The 19,360-nt window shown below is 54.8% G+C and overlaps 7 protein-coding genes across 7 annotated transcripts; 4 read left to right on the top strand and 3 right to left on the bottom strand.

The window, feature by feature from the left end:
* Nucleotides 1–1,309: 1,309 nt before the first annotated feature.
* J4E84_004014 (uncharacterized protein) lies at nucleotides 1,310–5,448 on the top strand (the record flags this gene model as incomplete). The annotated part of the gene is made up of 4 exons (XM_049386623.1): nucleotides 1,310–4,571; nucleotides 4,620–4,869; nucleotides 4,923–5,320; nucleotides 5,375–5,448. 4 exons carry the CDS (start codon nucleotides 1,310–1,312, stop codon nucleotides 5,446–5,448), a joined length of 3,984 nt encoding a protein of 1,327 aa, XP_049245393.1.
* Nucleotides 5,449–6,237: 789 nt separating this feature from the next.
* Nucleotides 6,238–9,807, bottom strand: J4E84_004015 (uncharacterized protein; the record flags this gene model as incomplete). The annotated part of the gene is made up of 1 exon (XM_049386624.1): nucleotides 6,238–9,807. The coding sequence occupies one exon, from the start codon at nucleotides 9,805–9,807 to the stop codon at nucleotides 6,238–6,240; it is 3,570 nt and encodes a 1,189-aa protein (XP_049245394.1).
* Nucleotides 9,808–11,167: 1,360 nt separating this feature from the next.
* J4E84_004016 (uncharacterized protein) lies at nucleotides 11,168–12,199 on the top strand (the record flags this gene model as incomplete). The annotated part of the gene is made up of 1 exon (XM_049386625.1): nucleotides 11,168–12,199. One exon carries the CDS (start codon nucleotides 11,168–11,170, stop codon nucleotides 12,197–12,199), a length of 1,032 nt encoding a protein of 343 aa, XP_049245395.1.
* A 770-nt stretch (nucleotides 12,200–12,969) lies between these two features.
* Nucleotides 12,970–13,521, bottom strand: RBM8A (RNA-binding protein 8A; the record flags this gene model as incomplete). Its single annotated transcript, XM_049386626.1, has 2 exons — nucleotides 12,970–13,203; nucleotides 13,270–13,521. 2 exons carry the CDS (start codon nucleotides 13,519–13,521, stop codon nucleotides 12,970–12,972), a joined length of 486 nt encoding a protein of 161 aa, XP_049245396.1.
* Nucleotides 13,522–14,062: 541 nt separating this feature from the next.
* Nucleotides 14,063–15,781, top strand: J4E84_004018 (uncharacterized protein; the record flags this gene model as incomplete). Its single annotated transcript, XM_049386627.1, has 4 exons — nucleotides 14,063–14,080; nucleotides 14,128–14,290; nucleotides 14,342–14,856; nucleotides 14,909–15,781. 4 exons carry the CDS (start codon nucleotides 14,063–14,065, stop codon nucleotides 15,779–15,781), a joined length of 1,569 nt encoding a protein of 522 aa, XP_049245397.1.
* Nucleotides 15,782–16,499: 718 nt separating this feature from the next.
* Nucleotides 16,500–16,973, top strand: J4E84_004019 (uncharacterized protein; the record flags this gene model as incomplete). The annotated part of the gene is made up of 1 exon (XM_049386628.1): nucleotides 16,500–16,973. One exon carries the CDS (start codon nucleotides 16,500–16,502, stop codon nucleotides 16,971–16,973), a length of 474 nt encoding a protein of 157 aa, XP_049245398.1.
* A 270-nt stretch (nucleotides 16,974–17,243) lies between these two features.
* Nucleotides 17,244–19,149, bottom strand: J4E84_004020 (uncharacterized protein; the record flags this gene model as incomplete). Its single annotated transcript, XM_049386629.1, has 3 exons — nucleotides 17,244–17,281; nucleotides 17,336–18,845; nucleotides 19,051–19,149. The coding sequence occupies 3 exons, from the start codon at nucleotides 19,147–19,149 to the stop codon at nucleotides 17,244–17,246; spliced, it is 1,647 nt and encodes a 548-aa protein (XP_049245399.1).
* Nucleotides 19,150–19,360: the final 211 nt, after the last annotated feature.

The following is a 19,360-nucleotide window of genomic DNA, read 5'->3' on the forward strand; positions in this document are numbered from 1 at the left end:
AGCGTCTGAAGTAAGCACCGGTTGTTCGTGTTGCATCGCGAGACGCGCTGAATGGAAAAGTACTTGAAGCGTTGCCAAAGGCACAATGCTTCCGCCTCGAAATTCTTGTCGCCGTGTTGTGTTGTTCGTTCGTGAAAGCGGAACGTCAAGGCCTCCGTTCCGAGTATATTTAGACGTCGGCCAGGTGGCACAGCCGAGGCTGAGGTACGCTAAGGAACCGCTACCCCTGTCGCGCCTTATCAACTCCAGTGTTGTTTCGGGCATAGCCCATCCTGTGGTCTTCCCCTTTGGGAGACACTCAATAGCCTTGCAAGCGAGGTATCGTTGAGCAGTTGGAATCTGTTGCTGTTGTCGCCATGTTCCTCAGGGGGTTGTCGAGGTGCGCACATGAAGAGGAGAGTGAAACACATGCCACGCACGTCATGACGATCTTGACAAGCTGGGGCCAGGATCTACGTACATAGAGTAAGACGTTGGGCATAGAAGACCGGGCAGTGCTGGTGGTGAGATGACAATGGAAAGCACATGGAGAAGTCATTGTCGATGCGCCGGATACAACAAGGTCAATATTTGAGCCGCACACAGACTGCAGGCGCTGCCGCCAAGGGAATTATATACGACCGCATGTGGTAACTGGGTGAATGTAGGACCGAGTGCGCGGCGCACAGACAGGATCTGGTGGGCTGAATGTGGGGTGTGTCGACGTTGGCGCTGCGAACACGAGACATCTGCAGACGGCCGTTTCTAAGCATAGCCGTAGCCGGCAAGCGACGCAGAATCGCAATTTCGCTGTACGGCTTTACGCAAATCTTGCTCGTGTAGAGAAAGCCCGAGGCAGCAGACGCAAAAGGAGTTTAGGATACCGCTGCAGGCTTGCAACGATAAGCGGGCGGCGCGCAATTAGCTTCGACCCTGGGCAATTTAGCTGATAAACTACTCCGCAACTACAGCGGCGGTTCCACGACGTTGTTGGGTCCTGGCTTGGTCCGCATTTCGTGGCTTCCCTCCCATCTGCCTTTCTTTTCACCTGTATATACCTGACGGCGGCATTGGTTCTTCGCATCAGGCCGTTTCATGTGGCCGGACCCTGTTAGAGAAGTGACAGACTCTCGGAACACTTTGGCCAGCCCGTCGCCGCCGCCAATAATCAATTGAGCCCCAGGGACGGCAAACACGACACACGCAGCCTCGACGCCAGGCACGCGATCACCCCGACGCGCCTCACCCGCCATTCACGGTGTACTCTTCCACCACCCACGACCCCTCCCACCACCAGTGATAGCACCAGTCTTGGTCTGCGGGCAGCACCATGGTGGACGCACAGGATGCCGGGAGTAAGCTCTTCTCCAAGAGCCGCTGGAAGACCAAGATCTTCGAAAAGACCAACGAACTCGCCGCCGCCACACAGCCCAAGACGAAGCCGCCCTCGGACGACCACGACATCAACGATTTCCTCAAGCCCTCGACCGACCGCGCCGCCCAGCAGCAAAAGGACGCCGCTGCCGCCGCCTCAGCCTTCCTCCGACCCCGCATAGACGTTGCGAGCGCCCAGCGATGGCCCGGCGCACAGACGATCCTGAACAGCGCAGCTGCTGCCGGAAAGAGCCCAGGGCCCGGCGGCCTGAAGACAGGCACGCGCAAGAAGGGCTTCACCGTGAGCTTCGTGCGCACAGTCCCCGAAGTCATAGGCCATGGCGGGGACGAGTGCGAGGACCCCGTTGTGGAAGTCGCGAAGAACAAAAAGGCAGCGACGATCCCGGAACCGGAGAAGGTGCAATCTCAGACGCCGCAGGACGATGCAAATCTGGGAGCGCGCAGCAATGGCATAGGCAGGACCCCCTCGCAGACCGAGTACAGGACGAACCTCACGAGAACGCGGACGAACCCCGGCGAGCTGTCCCCACCACTCGGCCAGAAGATGCAGATGGGTCAGATCAACACCCACGCTACGCAACTGCCACCCACACCGCCGCGCTACATGGGATCTATGGGCTTGGGGGACCGACCAAAGGGCCTCACCAGGGCGCCCACTGGCTTTGACGGAATACCAGAGCCTATATCTATCCCTCCCGGAAGGCGACCCAGCACCAGCGAGGACTCTGTGTATTCACAGGATTCGGACAATCTCTCACCTGTCATGTCGAGGAATATGTCAGTACGCGAACCCACTATCCAAGAAGAGGACGACTTCCAGCCAAAGCCACTTAAACGCACGCAGACTGGCTTCAGTACTCTGGGTGACGACGATCTGCCCTCGCCGGTGCATGCGATACCTTCGGTGCCCAAGATGCCAGAAAGACACTTGGCTGAGCAGGACGACGACGGGCCGAGTTCGTTCGCTGCGAGGGTGAAACAAAAGATGCGATCGGAAGAGGGCAGAACACTGCATGAGGCATCGCAACGGGCAGCCTCGGGTCAAAGACGGGACTCCGAGACGAGCTCACAGCAGTCCCTCGTGGGCACACCTCCTTCCTCATATGCTACACCGGCCGCAGCCAGAACACCTCTAGAGACACCACAGTCGGATTCCAGGGGATCTCCTCGGATGAGACTGGACACTGAGGACCCTGAACGATCGAGAGCCCGTGGGCCCTCCCCAGGACGGCCGGGAGCGCAATCACCACCATCCGCGTCTAGATCGCAATATGTCGCATTTTCCCCTTCACAGACACGCGCCTCTCCTGCTGCACGGTCTGATCCTTTTATCAATACGAACGTACAACGGATTCCTTCGATAAAAGAGAACGCTCTTTTCGGGGCCCTTGACGACAGCCCAAACCTCCCAACTCCACCCCAACTTCCCCCCAGTACATCTTATTTCTCGTCTGCTCAACCTCAGCTGCAACCTTCTTCACTTCCCCAGCCTCTCGCCATCTCAGGACCTCCCAGCCAGTTGCCGTCACGAAACGCATCTGGTGCCAGTACCAGCGCCAAACCCGCTGCTCCTCTCGCTCGTTCGGATACGAGATCTGCAAATGATTCCGCATACCGGGACTTTGCCGAGCGCATCACGCACATGAGAGGCATCTTCCAGCTGACAGCTCAGCTCGGAGGCAACCTCAATAGTCACTCGCCGATGCAATGGCTCAGGGTTGCTACTTGGTGGTTCTTGAAAGGACGTACTGGGATGGAGAACCTGATCAGGAGTCAACCCAAGTCTGCCGAACCGATACAAGAACGACTGGCTCAACCGCATGTCGACCTAGCCAAAGTGTGGTGGATCATTTCTGAAGTCCTTCCGAACCATCCCAGTTTACAGGGTTATGGCAACGCGTCCCCTGATGCGCAAGTCGACATGGCAAGACAAGCCGGAGACCCTGCGAGTGCGGAGGTGTTTGATATACAGAATGCGATTACCCACTACCTGAAATTGCTTGTGGGGTCGATGAAGAAGCATCAAAGCATGCCTCCAACGCAAGCTCTTATCCAGGGACAAGACCAGAAGATATGGGAGGAGTATCCGACATTCCCCGCAGACGCAGCGAGCGTGCTAACCTCCGGGCTCCCTGCTCCTAACGGCAGCCAGTTTAGTCTATCCCAGTACATACCCCTTTCCGACACCAAGACCGACTTCTGCTACTTCCGCATGTTCGTCAAAGCCTCGATCTCGACCGATGACCCTGCGACCGACCGCGTTCCGATGGATGCTGTTGTTTCTGTCATGCGGTCTAAAGACGAGTATCAAGTCAAGTTGGCCATCTGCAGCCAAAACAGCCTCATCAACCTTCTGGTGGGCTCGGGATCAGTACTTGGCTGGAAAGATGTCAACTGGAAGCAGCAGGTTTCACAACTTACTGTTCAATTGAAGCACGGATTTGTTCTGACACTTGCGCTGCACGAAAGTGACTTCCGTAGTCTCTGGTCTATTGTCAACCACACGAACCGAGTCGAGTCAGACCTACGAGAACGGAGAGATGAGCGCTTTGCTTGCAAATTGTACCTCCAGGAGGCGAGCTACCGGGATCCTGCAAACCCATCAGCATGGCCAGGCGATCGCATTCAAGGCTGCAAGCTGATGGTGTTCCAAAGGATTGAACGAAGTAGTGAAGGAACAGGAAAGCGGAAATTGCATCGAGGCTACCGTATGGTTCTGGTCACGCCGCAGCAAACTAAGCAAGTCAGCTTGATCAACCATGAGCTCGGAACAAAGCAGGAGCCCATGAACTTCGAATACGTCACCGAAGCTAACCAGGCTCCGGCGTTGAGACTACGCTTCCGGGAAGAGGGTGCGGATAAGAAGCTAAGGACATGTGCTGCTCACCTCGTCTTCCAGAGTGGCAGGGATCGGAACGACCTCTTTGGCACATTCACGTCCATGAACGTCGCAGAGGGCGAGACTACATTCGCCCAAGTAGCGCTCAAGGCCTTTCACATTGAGAGTGCGGATCAGTCAGAGGGCTTTACTTCGCAGGGTAGTCGCGTGCTTGAGAAGCTGCAGTGGGTGGAAGCCAAGGTTATGAACCTGGATCCAGAAGCTGCAGGATTGGAATCAGCACCTACTGTCAAAAGTGAGAGTTTGAGAATCATGTGTCGACACACTGCCGGTATCATCTCTGACCGCATGAACTTGGGTAAGTTGAGTCTTCTCGGACGAATAACGCGATACTAACGACTTCCAGGATCTGGCGAACTTCTAGTCCGCCTCCCAGTCGACGGAGCCGCCGAACTCACACTCCTCCGCGAAGCCCAACAAGACATGGCTGTAGCTGTCGACAGCAGCCGAACTGACCCCGCCGTCCCCGACGAATTAGCCAAGCTTCTGAAGACACTCACAAGCGCCTCGACAATCCGACGACTAACCTTCAACTCTTTCAACGACCTCCACACCTTCCAGTTGGCTGTTACCGGCTTCCACGTGAAATTCGACGGGTATGTCTACCCCCATCACTGTTTCTTCTGATACCTAGCTAACACCGTCCCAGTCTCGCAAACTCCTTCTCCATCTCCCGCCGACGCATGGTCGTCCCCATCTACAAGCAATGGACCGCCACACGAATCCGCCTGCAAATCGTCGAACAAGACAACATCATCCAACTCCTCGCTTTCTTCGAAGACTTCTCCCACGCCGACGCCATGAACTTCCAACTCCGCCTCACCGACACGTTCCAAAAGACTGACAAGAACGGTCAGTTCGGACTCAAGCTTGTCGATGCGAAGTTCGCTCTTCCGGTCGATGAACGCAGGGGCGAGGGCAAAATCCAAAAGGCGGAGGGCAGACTTACGGGTTGGTCTGGCACGAAGAGACGATTTGTTTGTCTAGATGAGATTGAGTATCCGGGCGAGCATGATGATATTCTCATCATGTTTGATTCTGCTGAGAGTAAGTCATGCTCACACCATTTCATAAGAGGGACAATGCTAATATGAATAACAGCACGCGATACCTTCGCTGAAGCCTTACCCGCTGCGACCATGGAGCGCAAATTTACCGTTCGAAGGAAGATATAAGCTCCCTTCCTTTCCCAGCTTGCTGGACTTGGAAGACTAGCTGGCTTGCATAACCACCACCCCACATCACATACTACGGATGGACATTTTCCTTTGTTACTACCTACCACCAAGCGCGAAGCTCGCTTCTCGATTTCCTTCTTTCTCTCTTCTACTCCACACCTTTCTGGACAAAGAAGACAGGCGCTTCTCTTTTCTCTTTTTGATCTCGGCGTTTTGGAGTAAATGTGACACGAGATATCACTATTGGCATGTAGGGAATTCGGGGTGTTGGCTTGTGAGGACTTTCTAAGCATTGTTGGCATATGTTTGTTAGCGGTTGTTTCGATATATACCAGAGTGTGTTCGCTGTCAAATACAGATGTTTGAATGGAAGCAGAGTTGTTCGACTGGATATCTCGACTGAGCAGTTGATTGATGCTGAGTTGGTGAATGTGTGAAGTATGTATTACGTGTATAGATAGTATGCTATACAGATGAAGCGACTGAGCTAGTTCCTAATTGCTCTTACGCTCACATCCGCTTCCCAAACTGAAATGCAAGCCGAATGAAGAAAAATGGAACAGCAAAACCCCATGCCCTAGTCCCAAACCTATCCAGGTATATAGCCAAAAATGCAGAACAAGTCGTGACGTCGTAAAAGAAAGAAAAAGGAAAGGGGGATATGCAATATATATGTGTGCTCGGACGAAGAGATGAGGGGAATCCAACTACTTGAAAAAGGACCAAAGGGAAAACGCCAGCCAGCCAACCCTACTCGCAAATCAAATAATGTCAAAAAGAGAGGTATCACACCGACCCCGTACCAACAGGATCAACATAATACCTACTCCCAATACTCCTGCGGATCTTCTCGCGCCTCTTCTCCGTCCGTCGCTCCCTCAATTTCTCTTTAACACCCGAAATACCAATGTACTGGACGTGGTATTTCTTCAAGCCGGGCAGACTCTTGCCCTGGCGCCAGGACCCCCTACCACGCCGACTCTGTTCGTACTCGATGGATACGGTAGAGACGTTATCGGGTAGAGAATTCGTGCGACGAAGATCGTGGCTTGAGCGGCGTTTGGAGATGCCGCCGCTGCGGTGGCGCCCTAGAGGTGCGGTGGGGGCTTGAATTATGACTTTGTCAGGGGAGGCGAGATGGCGGGCTGTACGGGGTGTGCGGAAGTGAGGAGGCAGGGTGATGTGATGCCGACGTTTGTTTGTGCCTGCGCGTTCGAGACCCATGGAGTTGCCGATTAGGAAGCCGCCGCTGCCGCGGAAACCGCCTTTGAGCTTGTTGCTGATGGTGCTGGCGCGGCGGGGACGCGAGGGTAAGGGTTCTGGCTCTGGGTCTTCGACGTCGCTGGTGTCGCCGCCGGAAGGGAGGCCGCTGTCTTCGTCCGAGTCGTCTTCTGAGTCGCCGTCTTCGAATCCGTCCCAGAAGCCGCGGGGGCGCCAGAAGGGGTGCAGGGTGCCATCTTCTTCGTTGACGCTGGGGACAGAGGGGTTGCGGTGGATGTGCTGCTTGAATGGGTCGCTGGTGTACCGTGTTCGGTTGTTGGAAGCCCGACCGAAGAGGGGGGTGATGAGGTTGTCGGAGTATCGCCGCGCTCGCTGGAGAACAGACAATCGACGCTGAGGATGAGAATCGGAGCGCTCTGGTGGCCCTGGTGGTGGGGGTACCAGTTGGTTCTCGAGTTCTTCCATGGGCGTGGGAGGGATGAACTTGATTATGGGTGGCTCCGGTGGGTCTCGGGGGTTCTTGAGAGGCGATTCTACACCATCAGGCTGAGGTAGGTCGAATTGTGTTGGGGGTGTCGAGGGCTCGAAAGTCAGAGTGGGCTGGGGGTAGGGCTCGTCAACCTCCTCGCGGGCTTGTTGAGGTGCCTCAGGTGCCTCTACGAATGGCGGGCTGGGTGTACTCCGCACCTCACGGTCGTCCTGCGGTGTGAGATAGGTGTTGCCCGTTATTTGACGCTGCTCCGGCAACAAGGAGTTTCCGCGTGACTGCTGTACAACGAGCAGTGAGTGGTTGTTGTGGGGGTAGATGCTCACAGCAGTCGCCTCGGTGACTTCGACCGTATCGGAAAACTGTGAGAACGGCGTCGATTGAGAGTACAGGTGCCGAGCATTGGCGTGCTCTTCAGTCCGCGAAGCAGACCGAGAAGCGGACTGGTCGAAACTGACGCGGCCATGGTCTCCAGAATCAGGACGCGATGCGTTGCTCCGGCGTTTCACCTCGTCCGTCGATGTGCGATCCTTCAAGATGGGACGCACTGCCATCTCGGGAGAGAGGGATGCTCGTTTTGCCCATGAGACTGGCCTTACGCCCTGACGCAGATGAGGTGAAGTGTCTTTCAGCGGTGAAAACTTCTCCAAGTTCTCAGATGTAGCAGGATTCTGCTTAGAGTCAACAAGAGTAGCTGACTCTGCAGTCTCACGAGCCGCAAGTAGTAGACGGACTCTATCCGTCAGCGCAGATCGCACACGAGTCTCTTCAACAGGATGGCTCGCACCCATGAAGACATCGCGTTCGGCTGGCCCATCTACGCCCTGATCGGGAAGATTGGGCAGTGTGTTTTCGAGATTTGCCGGCAGCTTCACATCGGTAACCACTTGTGACTGTCTTCTGTTTTTGCGCGATGTGGGTGACGTCCGACGTGGCTTTGGCGATAGTGTCGGTGATGGCGCTCGAACAGGTGGTGACGGTGCTGGCACAGGAGGTGATGGTGCTCGTACAGACATCCGTTTGACGGGATCCTCCATCGGTGCAGGACTTTCGGAGGGCCGCAGCTCTGTAAAGTTCCTTGGCTTCGAAGACAGCGTGCGTCTGGTGGCTTCCGGCGCCGAGTTGACTCGCTTGTGGTAGCTAACGCCTGATCGCGCGACTGTGCTGTGTCGACTGACTATGTCCGCTGCTGGCTGTAGTACGTTCCGTATCGATTCTTGATGGGCTAAGGTATGCGCCGAGCTATCGATAGTCCTCTGTCGCAACGACAGCGACGGGGACATGATGCGCGAAGAACCGACGTCCGAGTTGGTGCTGAATCTCGCACTCCTGTCGGCGATGTTCGTCCTCTTGTGCACCAGGCGATGGGGCGGCATGTCATCGTACTGCGAGATCATTGAGTTGCGATTCGAGTGGGTCTCAGAGCCAAGATTCGCAGGTGAACTGTAGTCTCTCCTGTATGCCATGTTCCGCCCAGAGTGTCGCAGTGTTGGGTTTCGTCGCGGTGGAGTGATATTGACGTACGCCGACACGACCGTCGAGGCCACTGATGCTGTGGAGAGTCGCTTGTTGGTGTTGTCGCGCTGCCTCTCGCCCGTCATGCCTCTACCCTCCGAGGGCCAGCCAATTGAATGCGCAAAGTTCTCGATGGAGGGCGTGACGGGACTGTTGTGGCTGGCTTCGACGCGTTCGCGCAGACTGGAAGCGCGTCGGGCGCGGGTGCTTGGGGTCGGCGAGGCGGCTTCGACGATGGTGACGGCGGGCGCGGGTTCTTCGACGTCCTTTGCGACGGGTGACGGGATACGCGCTGGAGCGGATGACTTGCGAGGCGTGCTGGAGGGCGTTCTGCGTTTTCTGCGAACCGTTACGTTCCGCATGAGGTCTGTGTTCCACTCCCGATCTGGGATATCCTCGACCACCTGGGATCCCTTGTCCTCCTCAGCACCGACCGTTGAGTCCACCAGTTCAGTAGTGGGGAAGTACGGGCCTTGCTTGTTCGTGGGCGTGACATCATGCTGGTCGTGCTCGAACGCCAGGCCCAGTCCGCGGTCTTCCTCGACGGTGCTCAGCCTGTCGTTGGCAGGTGTTGCGGCTCTGCTGTCTTCGCGGTCCGAGGAGAAAGGATCCTCTCTGGCAGTCTGGAAGGAATCCGCGCGCGAAGAGGGATATGTGTATATTGGGGGCCGTTCGAGCGTCGCAGTCGTGCCATTGGTGCCGTTGGAGGCGTTGGTTCGCGGTGGACTGGGATCGGGTGTGGGAGGACTGCGCGCATTGACCGGCGTGCTGAGAGACGATTTCTGCGATATAATCGAGTTCCTTACGCTGTCGGCATGTAGCGGTTGCTCGGGCATCTGTGCAGTTCTTCCGTCCTGGGAAGCTGTGGGCGGAGTAGGCGGGAGGCCGCTGTCAGCTCCCGGCAATGCGCCTGGAGACTGGAGCGGTGTATTGTGCTCGCTGTCGGCTATCGATTCCGTGTCGTCAGTCGCCTGTGTGGTATAGGAATAGTCGCGCTTAAGGGGCGCTGCAGCCCTCGAGTAGGTGCGGTAGTCGTCGCTACGGCGCGGCAGCTGTTTCGGCTGGCGGAGGTTCGGCGAGGCCTTGAAGGATGATTCTAGCATGGCATAGACGTCGGATTGAGGTTGTGACATGGTGGCCAGACGCCTTACAGTGAAGGCGCACTCGAAACTCTATCCCCGTCTGCCGTCCCTATCGCTGCTGGCCCGTGTACCGGTGCAAGGTGGCTCTTCCTGCGGTTAAGAAGAAGCCATGACCCGCGAGCGCAAGACGGCAGTTTTCTTCTACATGCGACGCTGATGTCGCTATCCACCAGTCGCAGCGCTCAAGAGGTATGCAGGCTGCCGTGGGCGCAGGGCGGTGGGTGGTGACGCAGGTAGCCTCGGGATTGCAGTGCCAAGAGAACCGTTCACGATGCAATTAAGCGGGCGCACGATGGAGACTCGACTGTCACGATATTTTAGGGCGGCCTCGGATCCAGCGGACAAGATACGGCGGTGCGATAGGGCGAGGGCAGCGAATTTGGAGACGGGAGGGTGGTGTGCGGAAGGAGCAGGTCACTGCGCAATAATCGATGCGCGCCGAATTGGTGGCTTTCCAAGCTTCGGGCGACGGCGAGGTAGCGGCTTGGGGTCCAAACGGTCTAAAGAATCTCTCTCCTGGAGCGGTCCTTGGGAAAACGGGAAGATGCCGTGGTGGCGACTATCTATCGAGAAAAGCAACAATTATCACTACGGGCATTACTATGGGAAGGCGCTGTGGTTGGAGACGGCCGTAGCAGCTATGCTTCACCATGAGCTCATTCGCTCCATCGCAGGGTTAAGTCCCCGATCCCACCAGTCATCCCCACGGAACACAACGCTTTTCTGCACTACACCTCCTCTCGTCCCAGCCTGCGTCTACGGCAGGCAACCCCTCTTTCCGTGCACCACGTATGTGACGGTACTCCCCGGCCTGCATCGACTCGCGATCATGTGCCAAAGTACCTTTGTACCTTTTACTAGAGCGTGGCTAGCTTGCATTGCAGCCCAGGCGCCTACTTGAGGCATCCAGACAGCCTCAACTACTTAGCTACCTATTCCAATTGCACAGGTTTCAGATGCATAAGCCACAGCACAAGTCTCGGTCACAGCCGTTGGACTATCTCCCGAGATCGGGTCCTCCCAGCGCACAGATTCTTCCTAGAGACCACAGTACATCTGCCGTGCCACGACACGTCAAGTGCACATCGCGACTAATACATGCCCAGGTGGTCTCATGGAGTCGGGAACAACTCGGCCAAAGCTGACAATGAGACATCAGACATCTTCATATCGAAGTAGAAGCATATGCGTGACGTCATCAACCTCTGATGGCATCTTTACGTGCGATACCCCAAACAGTGGAGTCTGGAGAAACCGCAAGATAAAAGATGAACACAACCAGAACTATGCATTCTCACAGTAACACAGAACTTCCTACAAACCATAGCAAATAATGACATCTAACAACAAAATGCACGCCATCGCAGTTACCGAATATGGCCCCATCACAAACCTGCAATCCATTTCCGTCCCCAAACCCTCCTCTCCCCAAGGCCACGACATCCTCGTCCGCCTCCGCGCCTGCTCTGTCAACCCCGTCGACACCAAAGTCCGCGCCGGCACCTACGACGACTACCCAGACTACTTTTCACGCACGCCTGCACTCCCGCAAATCCTTGGTTTTGACGGCGCCGGCACAATCGAAAGCATCGGTTCCGATGTCAAAAACTTCAAACCCGGCGACGAGGTCTACTACGCCGGTTCCCCAATCCGTCAAGGCAGCAATGCAGAGTACCAATTAGTCGATTCGCGGGCCGTGGCGCTCAAGCCAAAGAGTTTGGATTGGGGAGAAGCTGCTGCTATGCCGTTGACGTGGATAACGGCTTGGGAAGCATTGGTAGAGCGAATGGAGATACAAAAGGGTGAGCAAGCTGGTATTTTGATCATCAACGGCGCAGGCGGTGTGGGCAGTGTGGCTAGTCAGATTGCGCGTCGGGTACTCGATCTACCCGTTGTAGTCACCACGGCGTCTAGAGAAGAAACAGTCAATTTCTCGAAAGACGTAGGAGGTGCTACGCACACGATTAACCACCACAACGACCTTGCGGAAGAAGTGGAGAAGCTGAAGTTGGATGTACCCATCAAATACATCTTCATAACTCACACACCTACATCAGGGTACCTCGCCCCCGCCGCCACAATCTGCGCTCCTTTCGGAAAAGTGTGCTCTATTGTTCAAGACAAAGAGATGCCCATGTACGGCACGGAGTTCATGGCAAAGAGTCTGGCGTTTGTGTGGGCGCTACTGGGCACGAAACCGTATTATGGTGTTGATGTGGAGAGTCATGGGCGGATACTGGAGGAATTGGCGGGGTTGCTGGATCAGGGGACGGTGAAGTGTCATTGTAGGCGGAGGTTGAGGATGGATGAGCAGGGGCTGAGAGAGGCGCATGAGATTATTGAAGGGGGTAAGAGTGTGGGGAAGGTTGTGCTGGAGCTCTGAGTAGGGAGGAGTATGATATCTACGGGTGTTATCATGGGACCACCAGGAGACGATCTTATGCTTTACCTAGGCATCGTTGGAATTGTAGACATCTCGGCTCGCTGTGGGTGAGGGAGGAGGTGGAAAGGAGTGCGTTGTAATTTTGAGTGAGGAATAGAGATGGAGAAAGAAGAATCGGAGAGTGCGAGCAGGCAAGTTATACTATGTTCCGCATGCTACAATGTATTCTAGTCTCACGTAGACCAGTGGCTTCGTGGTTCTCGTGGGGCAGGCGCCTCGTGGTATAAGGCGAGCTACTCAGAATCTGCGAACCTATGAGGTGTGATAGTACTAGGAAGTTCCTGGTAGCTAGAGTTGAGGACCGAGCACACGGAGAACGTTAAAGTGGGGAGCTCGAACGATGCGCAGGCGCGGTCGCCCATGGGTACGCCCGCTTCAAAAGACGTCATGTAGATCGGATGCGTCGTGGCTATTACTACCGGAGCGGCGAGACGGTGTGGTCACGTAATTGTCAAGCACAGGCAAGATAGTCTGTAGATGGATTAGTCCAGGCCAATGCATGTCGTAGTAGTTGTGCACTTACAGTGATCAAGTCAAGGCCCGACCCACCCCACACAGAGGTAAGCCGGGGAGCTAGTATTGCGAGACAGCTCTGAATGGCGAGCGCAGCAGATGCTGAGCTTCTTGAACCATACCCTTCTGTTCTCCCTGGTGTTTACGAGAGCATCTTTAACCAACAAAGCGGCGTGACTGCCACTTCCGCCTGAGAATTACTCGTCGTCCATATCGTCTCCGTCGCGTCCAGGACTCCTGCTCCTGGCCCTTCCAGCCCCGCGTCCGCTTTGGCGCCTGTCGTGGTCGCGCGCCCGTCCTTTGCTGGCTGGCGGTGGTCGTACAAAGGCGAAGTCGACGGTAACCTTCTGCTCGAGGAATTCTTCGCCGTTGGCGCCCTTGACAGCGGCGTTCGCTTCTTCCAAAGTAGCATACTCGATGAGCACGTAGCCCTGTGCGATGTCAGTCCCCCATCGCTCTTTCCCTCCTCATCATAACCACCAATTTCAGGCGCGTACCTTGACGTAACCCGTCCTCCTGTCCAAGTTCATGTGCAGATTCTTGATGGTACCAAACTCGCCGAACATGTCCTGGAGATCCTCCTCGGTACATTCCTCGTGCACATTGGTGACAATGATGATCCAGCCCTCGATGGAGCGCACAGCTGTCGCGCCTGCCTGGGTGCGCGCGTCGTTGCTGTCGGTGGTCGGCTTGGCGTCAGTCGCGACGTCGGGCTGGTCGATGTCCATGGTTTCTGTGGTGTCGGCCATGGCTGCGAAATGTAATTGGTCGGTGGGTGGTGTGGAGTGGATATCGTGGTGAGGGCGTTGTTGAGCTCTCGGCGTCGCCAAATGTTTCCGTAGTCGAGGCGGTTCGCGCTAGTGGAAGAGCGGCTTCATCCCAACCTACGCGACCCAGGTTCGCTCTCTCTCTCAACGCGCCTGCCCTGTGTCTGGCCCCAAGTCCGACGCTTACATGCAGTGCCTGTTTCCTGCATACATCATGGCTGACGACCCCACCCCCCACGGCACAGTCGGAAAGAAGCAGATAAAAGGGCCACCGGCCAGCCATTCTTCTCTAGCAGTGAGCTAGGTCCAGCTACACCCCCGCCGACGTCACTCAATTGTTATATGACACGCCCTTGACCCGCGCCTTTCATCATGCTCCAGTTTCTCGACAATCTCGTACACTACGCCGATCCGACGCTCCCGTCCTTCTCCTCCCTCACATACTTGTACATTGTCATCCTAGGCTGCTCGCTTTTGATATCTTTCCGTTCGCGACAAGAAGAGGAGAACCTCAACTAGCATCATGTCCAAGTTCACAAATGTATGTCGCGTTCTTTATGTGATTCCTAGCAAAACTAATCATGTTAGATCGCCATGATCGGATGCGGAAGCATGGGCGGTGGAATGGCTCTGCTTTTCGCTGAGGACGGTGTCCATGTTTCGCTTTCAGACCCTTCAGAGCAGGCAATGGATGCAGTCATTGAGAAGGCTGAGAAGCAAGGCTACAAAGGAAAAGTTCAGAAATTCAATGGTATGCGGAATCCTTGAACGCTGATGCACTCCAAGACTAATGCAGTAATAGACTACGATTCCCTCTGCAAATCACTCTCCACTCCACGCTTACTCGTTTTCTCTCTTCCACATGGCGGCGTCGGCGACAAGGTCCTCGAAGGTCTGGAACCACATCTCGCCCGCGACGACATCATCCTAGACTGCGGAAACGAACACTTCCAGAACACAGAGCGGCGACAGGAGAAGTGCAAGGGAACTGGTATCCGATACATTGGCTGCGGTGTCAGTGGCGGATACCAGGCAGCAAGAGCTGGACCTTCCATGTGTCCTGGTGGTGACATCTCTGCGCTCAAGGAAGTCCTTCCGTTGCTGGAGAAGGTCGCAGCCAAAGACAAGGACGAGAAACCTTGCGTGGGTGTCATTGGCAAGGGTGGAGCAGGACATTACGTGAAGATGATGCACAACGGTATCGAGCATGGCATGATGAGCGCTATCTGTGAGGCCTGGGGCATCATGCGAAAGATGGGTATGGGGTACGAGGAGATTGGCGATGTTCTCTCTCAATGGAACTCAGAAGGCGAGCTGGTATGTTCACAACTCAAGAAATGATGGATTTACTGAACTGACTTGCGAATAGCGCGGCACTTTCCTCGTTTCCATTGGCGCAGATCTATCCCACAAACGCGACTCTAGCGATAAGCCCAACCAGGCAAACCAGAAAGATACCCAATTACCTCCTCTTGTCATTTCGGAAGTCCTCGACAAGGTGGTCCAGGATGTCACTGGCGAGGAGGGTACTGGTGTCTGGAGCAACACTGAAGCCATCGAGCGTCACGTCCCAGCGTTCACTCTCAATATTTCGCATGCTTTCCGCCTTGCATCCGCTTTCCGCGGTGATCGTGAGCAAGCCAGCAAAGCCGCCGACGGAGGCTTCCCTCCTAGTCAACTGAACATTACGGACAAGAAGGCATTCCTCGAGGATCTCAGAAAGGCAACATATGCGTCATGCCTCGCGAGCTACATCCAAGGCATGAATGTCATAGCGAAAGCAGACCAAGAGAACAAGTGGGAAATTGACTACTCTCAAGTCTGGCAGATCTGGCGCGGAGGATGTATTATCCAAGCAGACTACATCTCCGATGAGATTCTCGCGCCGGTCCTCAAGTCCAACCCCTCCCCAGAAAACCTCAACCTCAACTTCTCGACTCGCGTGGCCAAGGACGTCAAGAACTGCTTCCCTGCACTTCGTCGCATAGTCGCCAAGGCTGTGGAAACCGACCAAGTCGTACCTGCCATCAGTGCTACTCTGGAGTACTTCAAAGTTGCCAGCGGTACCGACCTGCCCACGTCATTCTACGAAGCCGAGCTTGACTACTTCGGTAGCCACATGTTCGACAAGAAGGGTGATACAGACGCGAATGTCAAGAAGGCAATGGAGGGCAAGCACCACTTTGAGTGGAAGCCTGCAACAAGCCAAAAAGAGGTATATGGTAAGAATTACAAGATCTAAAGCAGCCGGTTTGGATGTTTCTCTTTTTCATGATTGTTAAATAGCGTAGTTTCCATAGCAATAGCAAAGCAGTCTATTCCAAATTCCTACAGTTCTCTATAAGAGATGGAAGGCAGCACCGTAAAGGTTTGTGGTTGCCAATGCAACAGTTCGACAATACGAAATCCGTATCGTGACGAAAGGGGGTATCCTGTCCTAAATCGAAATGACGTTATTTCCGCCACTTGTACGAGCTCCACCACGTCCACTCCGCTTCCACTACCCGGCATGACGTATCCTCTCCAAAACACCATACTTTTCGTACAACAATTCGGAACCTACGGCTCGATCATCCTCGTATCCAGCTCAAAATAGCGACCATGTCGAAGGGATCGGCAGTTTGCACACCGCCCGAGTGGTCACCGTGGCTGCGCCGGGAGATCTGCACGAGCCCATGACCAGGATCATTCGCACAACAATCTTCCGACACCAGAGCTTTTGTGGAGAAAGGTGACGCTGCATGGTATGATGCGATATGAGATGGTGGGAGCTTTCAGTAGTATCGGTCCGCTTTCGGTAGATGCTTTGCTATTATAAGTAGCGAAGAGGGAGGAGGTATATAAGCTATCTCACATCACCACAGCAAGCAAACCCATCCGGCCAAACCTAAATATTTAATACCTCCTCAACGAACATCACGCATCACTAAATCCCGGCGTCAACCTAATAAACCACCAAAATGCGTTTCTCCACCCTCACAACAACCCTCGCGACCCTATCCCTCGCCTCGGGCCGCCTCATCGGCATCGCCGCGCCATCCACCCTCGCCCCCAACAGCACCTTCACGCTCACCCTCCTCTCAGAAGGCTACATCCAATCCGTCGCCGACGTCGCCGTCGCATGGGGTTTCTCGCTCGCCCCCGGCTACCCGGGCACGCTCGGATCCTACACTCAATCCGCATACCTCGGTCCTGAGAAGAGCAACCAGGGACAGGAAAACGTTACTATTACTGCGACTGTACCCGCGGGATTGGCTATGGATGCGTATCAGGGCAAAGATATTTTGTTGAATGCGGGGATTTACTCGTTGTATGGGGCTAGTGGGGGTGCGACGGTTACGGGGTTTAATGTTACGGTTAGGATTGGGGAGAGCACGGGGGGTGAGGTTGTGGAGAGTGAGGGACAGGGCTGGATTCAGAATACTGTGGCGTAGGGTGATTGGAGAAAGTAAAGGGAGATGGGAGAATCGAGCATGTTTATATGGGCATAGTTAGCGCTTGATGGGCATATAGTTTCAATCACACTATCTTGATGGGCTTCAGCATAATGCGCAGCTTGCATCTCGTGGGTTCAGGCGTAGTAAGCAGATGATAGCAAATAATTTGATATGATTTGTTGGTAGTGATGGACCGAAGCTGACGTTAGTTCATGTATAGCAATACGGTGTAAAGCAATCGACTTGAACAGCGAGGGCCTCTCAGGCTTAGCGCAGCTCCATGTGTTCCTTCTGGTTCTCGAACTCTACGTATCGTTAGCGGGTAGATCAGGCAGATTGGTGTAGTTTCAAAGACTTACCCTCTAGCCAGTCAACAACAAAGTTCTTAAGGAACTGTTGCGCGTAGACGACCTGCGGTGGTGGCAGATCAGGAGTAGTCTGGTTCTCAAAGATACCGTTCTCCTCCCAGTGGTGCACACCGTGGCTGATCAGATGCCATGGGCGCTCCGTTGTGCTGTTCCTGCTATCGGGGTACCACAATGGGGTTGCCGGCCTCCACGGGTCGGCGTTACCTCCGAGATGGGCGAGACGCTCGTAGTCGATGTCGTAGCCTCCGTACTTGTTCACACGCTCAATTTCCGGAGGGTGGTTGATGCCGAATTGTGCGCGACAGAAGAAGGTCAGGTACTCTACATCGAGGGTACGTGAGATGAGAGGCATAATATCAGCAGGCGTGTTTCCGGTCTGGATGTAACCCCACTCTGTGCAGACTTGGTAGCTCCAGCTCACAGCGCCGTAGTCTTCGATAGAAGTGTATTGCTGGAGCGCCGTAACGTTGAGCTGGGTGAAGTACGAGTCTTGAGTTCTATTCGAACGGCGCCATCCAGAGAGAGCTGTGCTGTTGAGCCAAGCAATAGCGTTGAGAGTGATGTTCTGCACGGCGGTGTCGTTGGTGTAGCCGGCCGCCGAAACGAGTTCCGCAACCGCTGGGCGTAGGTTCTCGCCTGCGGGCTCTTCTGCGGTAATGTTCTGGCAGTAGTTGAACCAAGAGGGCGAGTTCTCCTCGGGGTCCCAGTTGGTGCTTTGAAGACCATAGACACCAGTAATCTGGCCAGCGAAGTCACGGTTGTCGGTAACACCGCCCATGCCAAAGACATCCTTGAGTGCCTGAACCTTGGAGGTGTCGTTCTGGCGGATAAGAATGCCATCAACAACATCAATCAGAAGTTGCGTGTTCTTCATGCAGTCTGGAGGACCGTATAGCCTAGCTGGCTCAAAGTACTGCCAGTAGTCGTAGATCGCAACAGTTACACCAGAAGAAGAGATTGCGCCCCAGAAAGTCTCTGGGTATACAACTCGCAAGAATGCGGCCTGGGCACCAGCGTATGAACCACCATAAACAACCCATGGGGTGTTCGGCGCAGTCAAATCCGCATCGATGCCCTCGAATTGCACGTTTCGGGCAAAGTAATCAACCTCGGCAAGCGCTTGCTCAGTCGACAAGAACCGCATGTTCGGTGTCGTCAGATCGGAAACCGGGAAAGATTTGCCATAGTAACGGTGCTCGAGAATGACACCGAGACCGTTGGTAGCCTTGATGACCTGGTGGACAATTCCCTTCTGGAGGAAGGTGAGACGACCCTCTCCATCGGTTTCTCCGCCAAGAAGAACAAAGACCGGTCCGCCAGGCTTGTAGTACGTGTCGTCAAACCAGTACCTCAAGTTGAAGGAATCGTTGCTATGAGGCTCGTACCGTGTTTCGTTGTGGAAGAAGTCGACTGGCACAGAGATGTTGTACTCGGGGTATAGCAATGTGGGATCGGTGTCTTCGCGCTTGGTCAGGCTGCGACGCGTCCGTGCAGCTTGCACCTGATATCGTGTCAGCTTCATTTGCTTACCACCAGCTCATCTCCGAGGTATGAGATATTCGTCGCATGTTGATGTTCCATGCCGAAAAGGCCCTATCGGTCTTTTCATACCTCTCATGCATATTGCAGAAGGGCATGAAGCAATTGAATGCAGAGAAAGGCACCGTCCCTACATCAATGCAATAAACAGAAGAAAGGGTGCTTACCTGCTCTTCCCTCTCCACCGCATTTCTGGGCGAAAGCTTGAGCGCAGAAGCAGCCTGGAGGCCGCCTAGGATCGCTGCGACAGCAATTGAGAAACGCATGGTACCGGTAGGACGATGCGTAGTCGCTGGCAACGGCGCACGTCAGGCAGCGCTCGCCTATATATCTGCCCCAACACGAGAGAACAGAGTTATGACGCCGGTGATAGCTACCCGGCCATTCCATTATCATCTATGCGAGGGACAACCATGTTTAGGGAAGGTGGATAAAGTAGTGCGCCCGTGCTAGTGCAAGTACGATGCTCGATCAAGC

This window comes from Alternaria hordeiaustralica (genome assembly GCF_023758085.1).
Source record: "Alternaria hordeiaustralica strain BMP 2776 chromosome Unknown scaffold_6, whole genome shotgun sequence".
In the NCBI taxonomy this organism is placed as follows: Eukaryota; Fungi; Ascomycota; class Dothideomycetes; order Pleosporales; family Pleosporaceae; genus Alternaria; species Alternaria hordeiaustralica.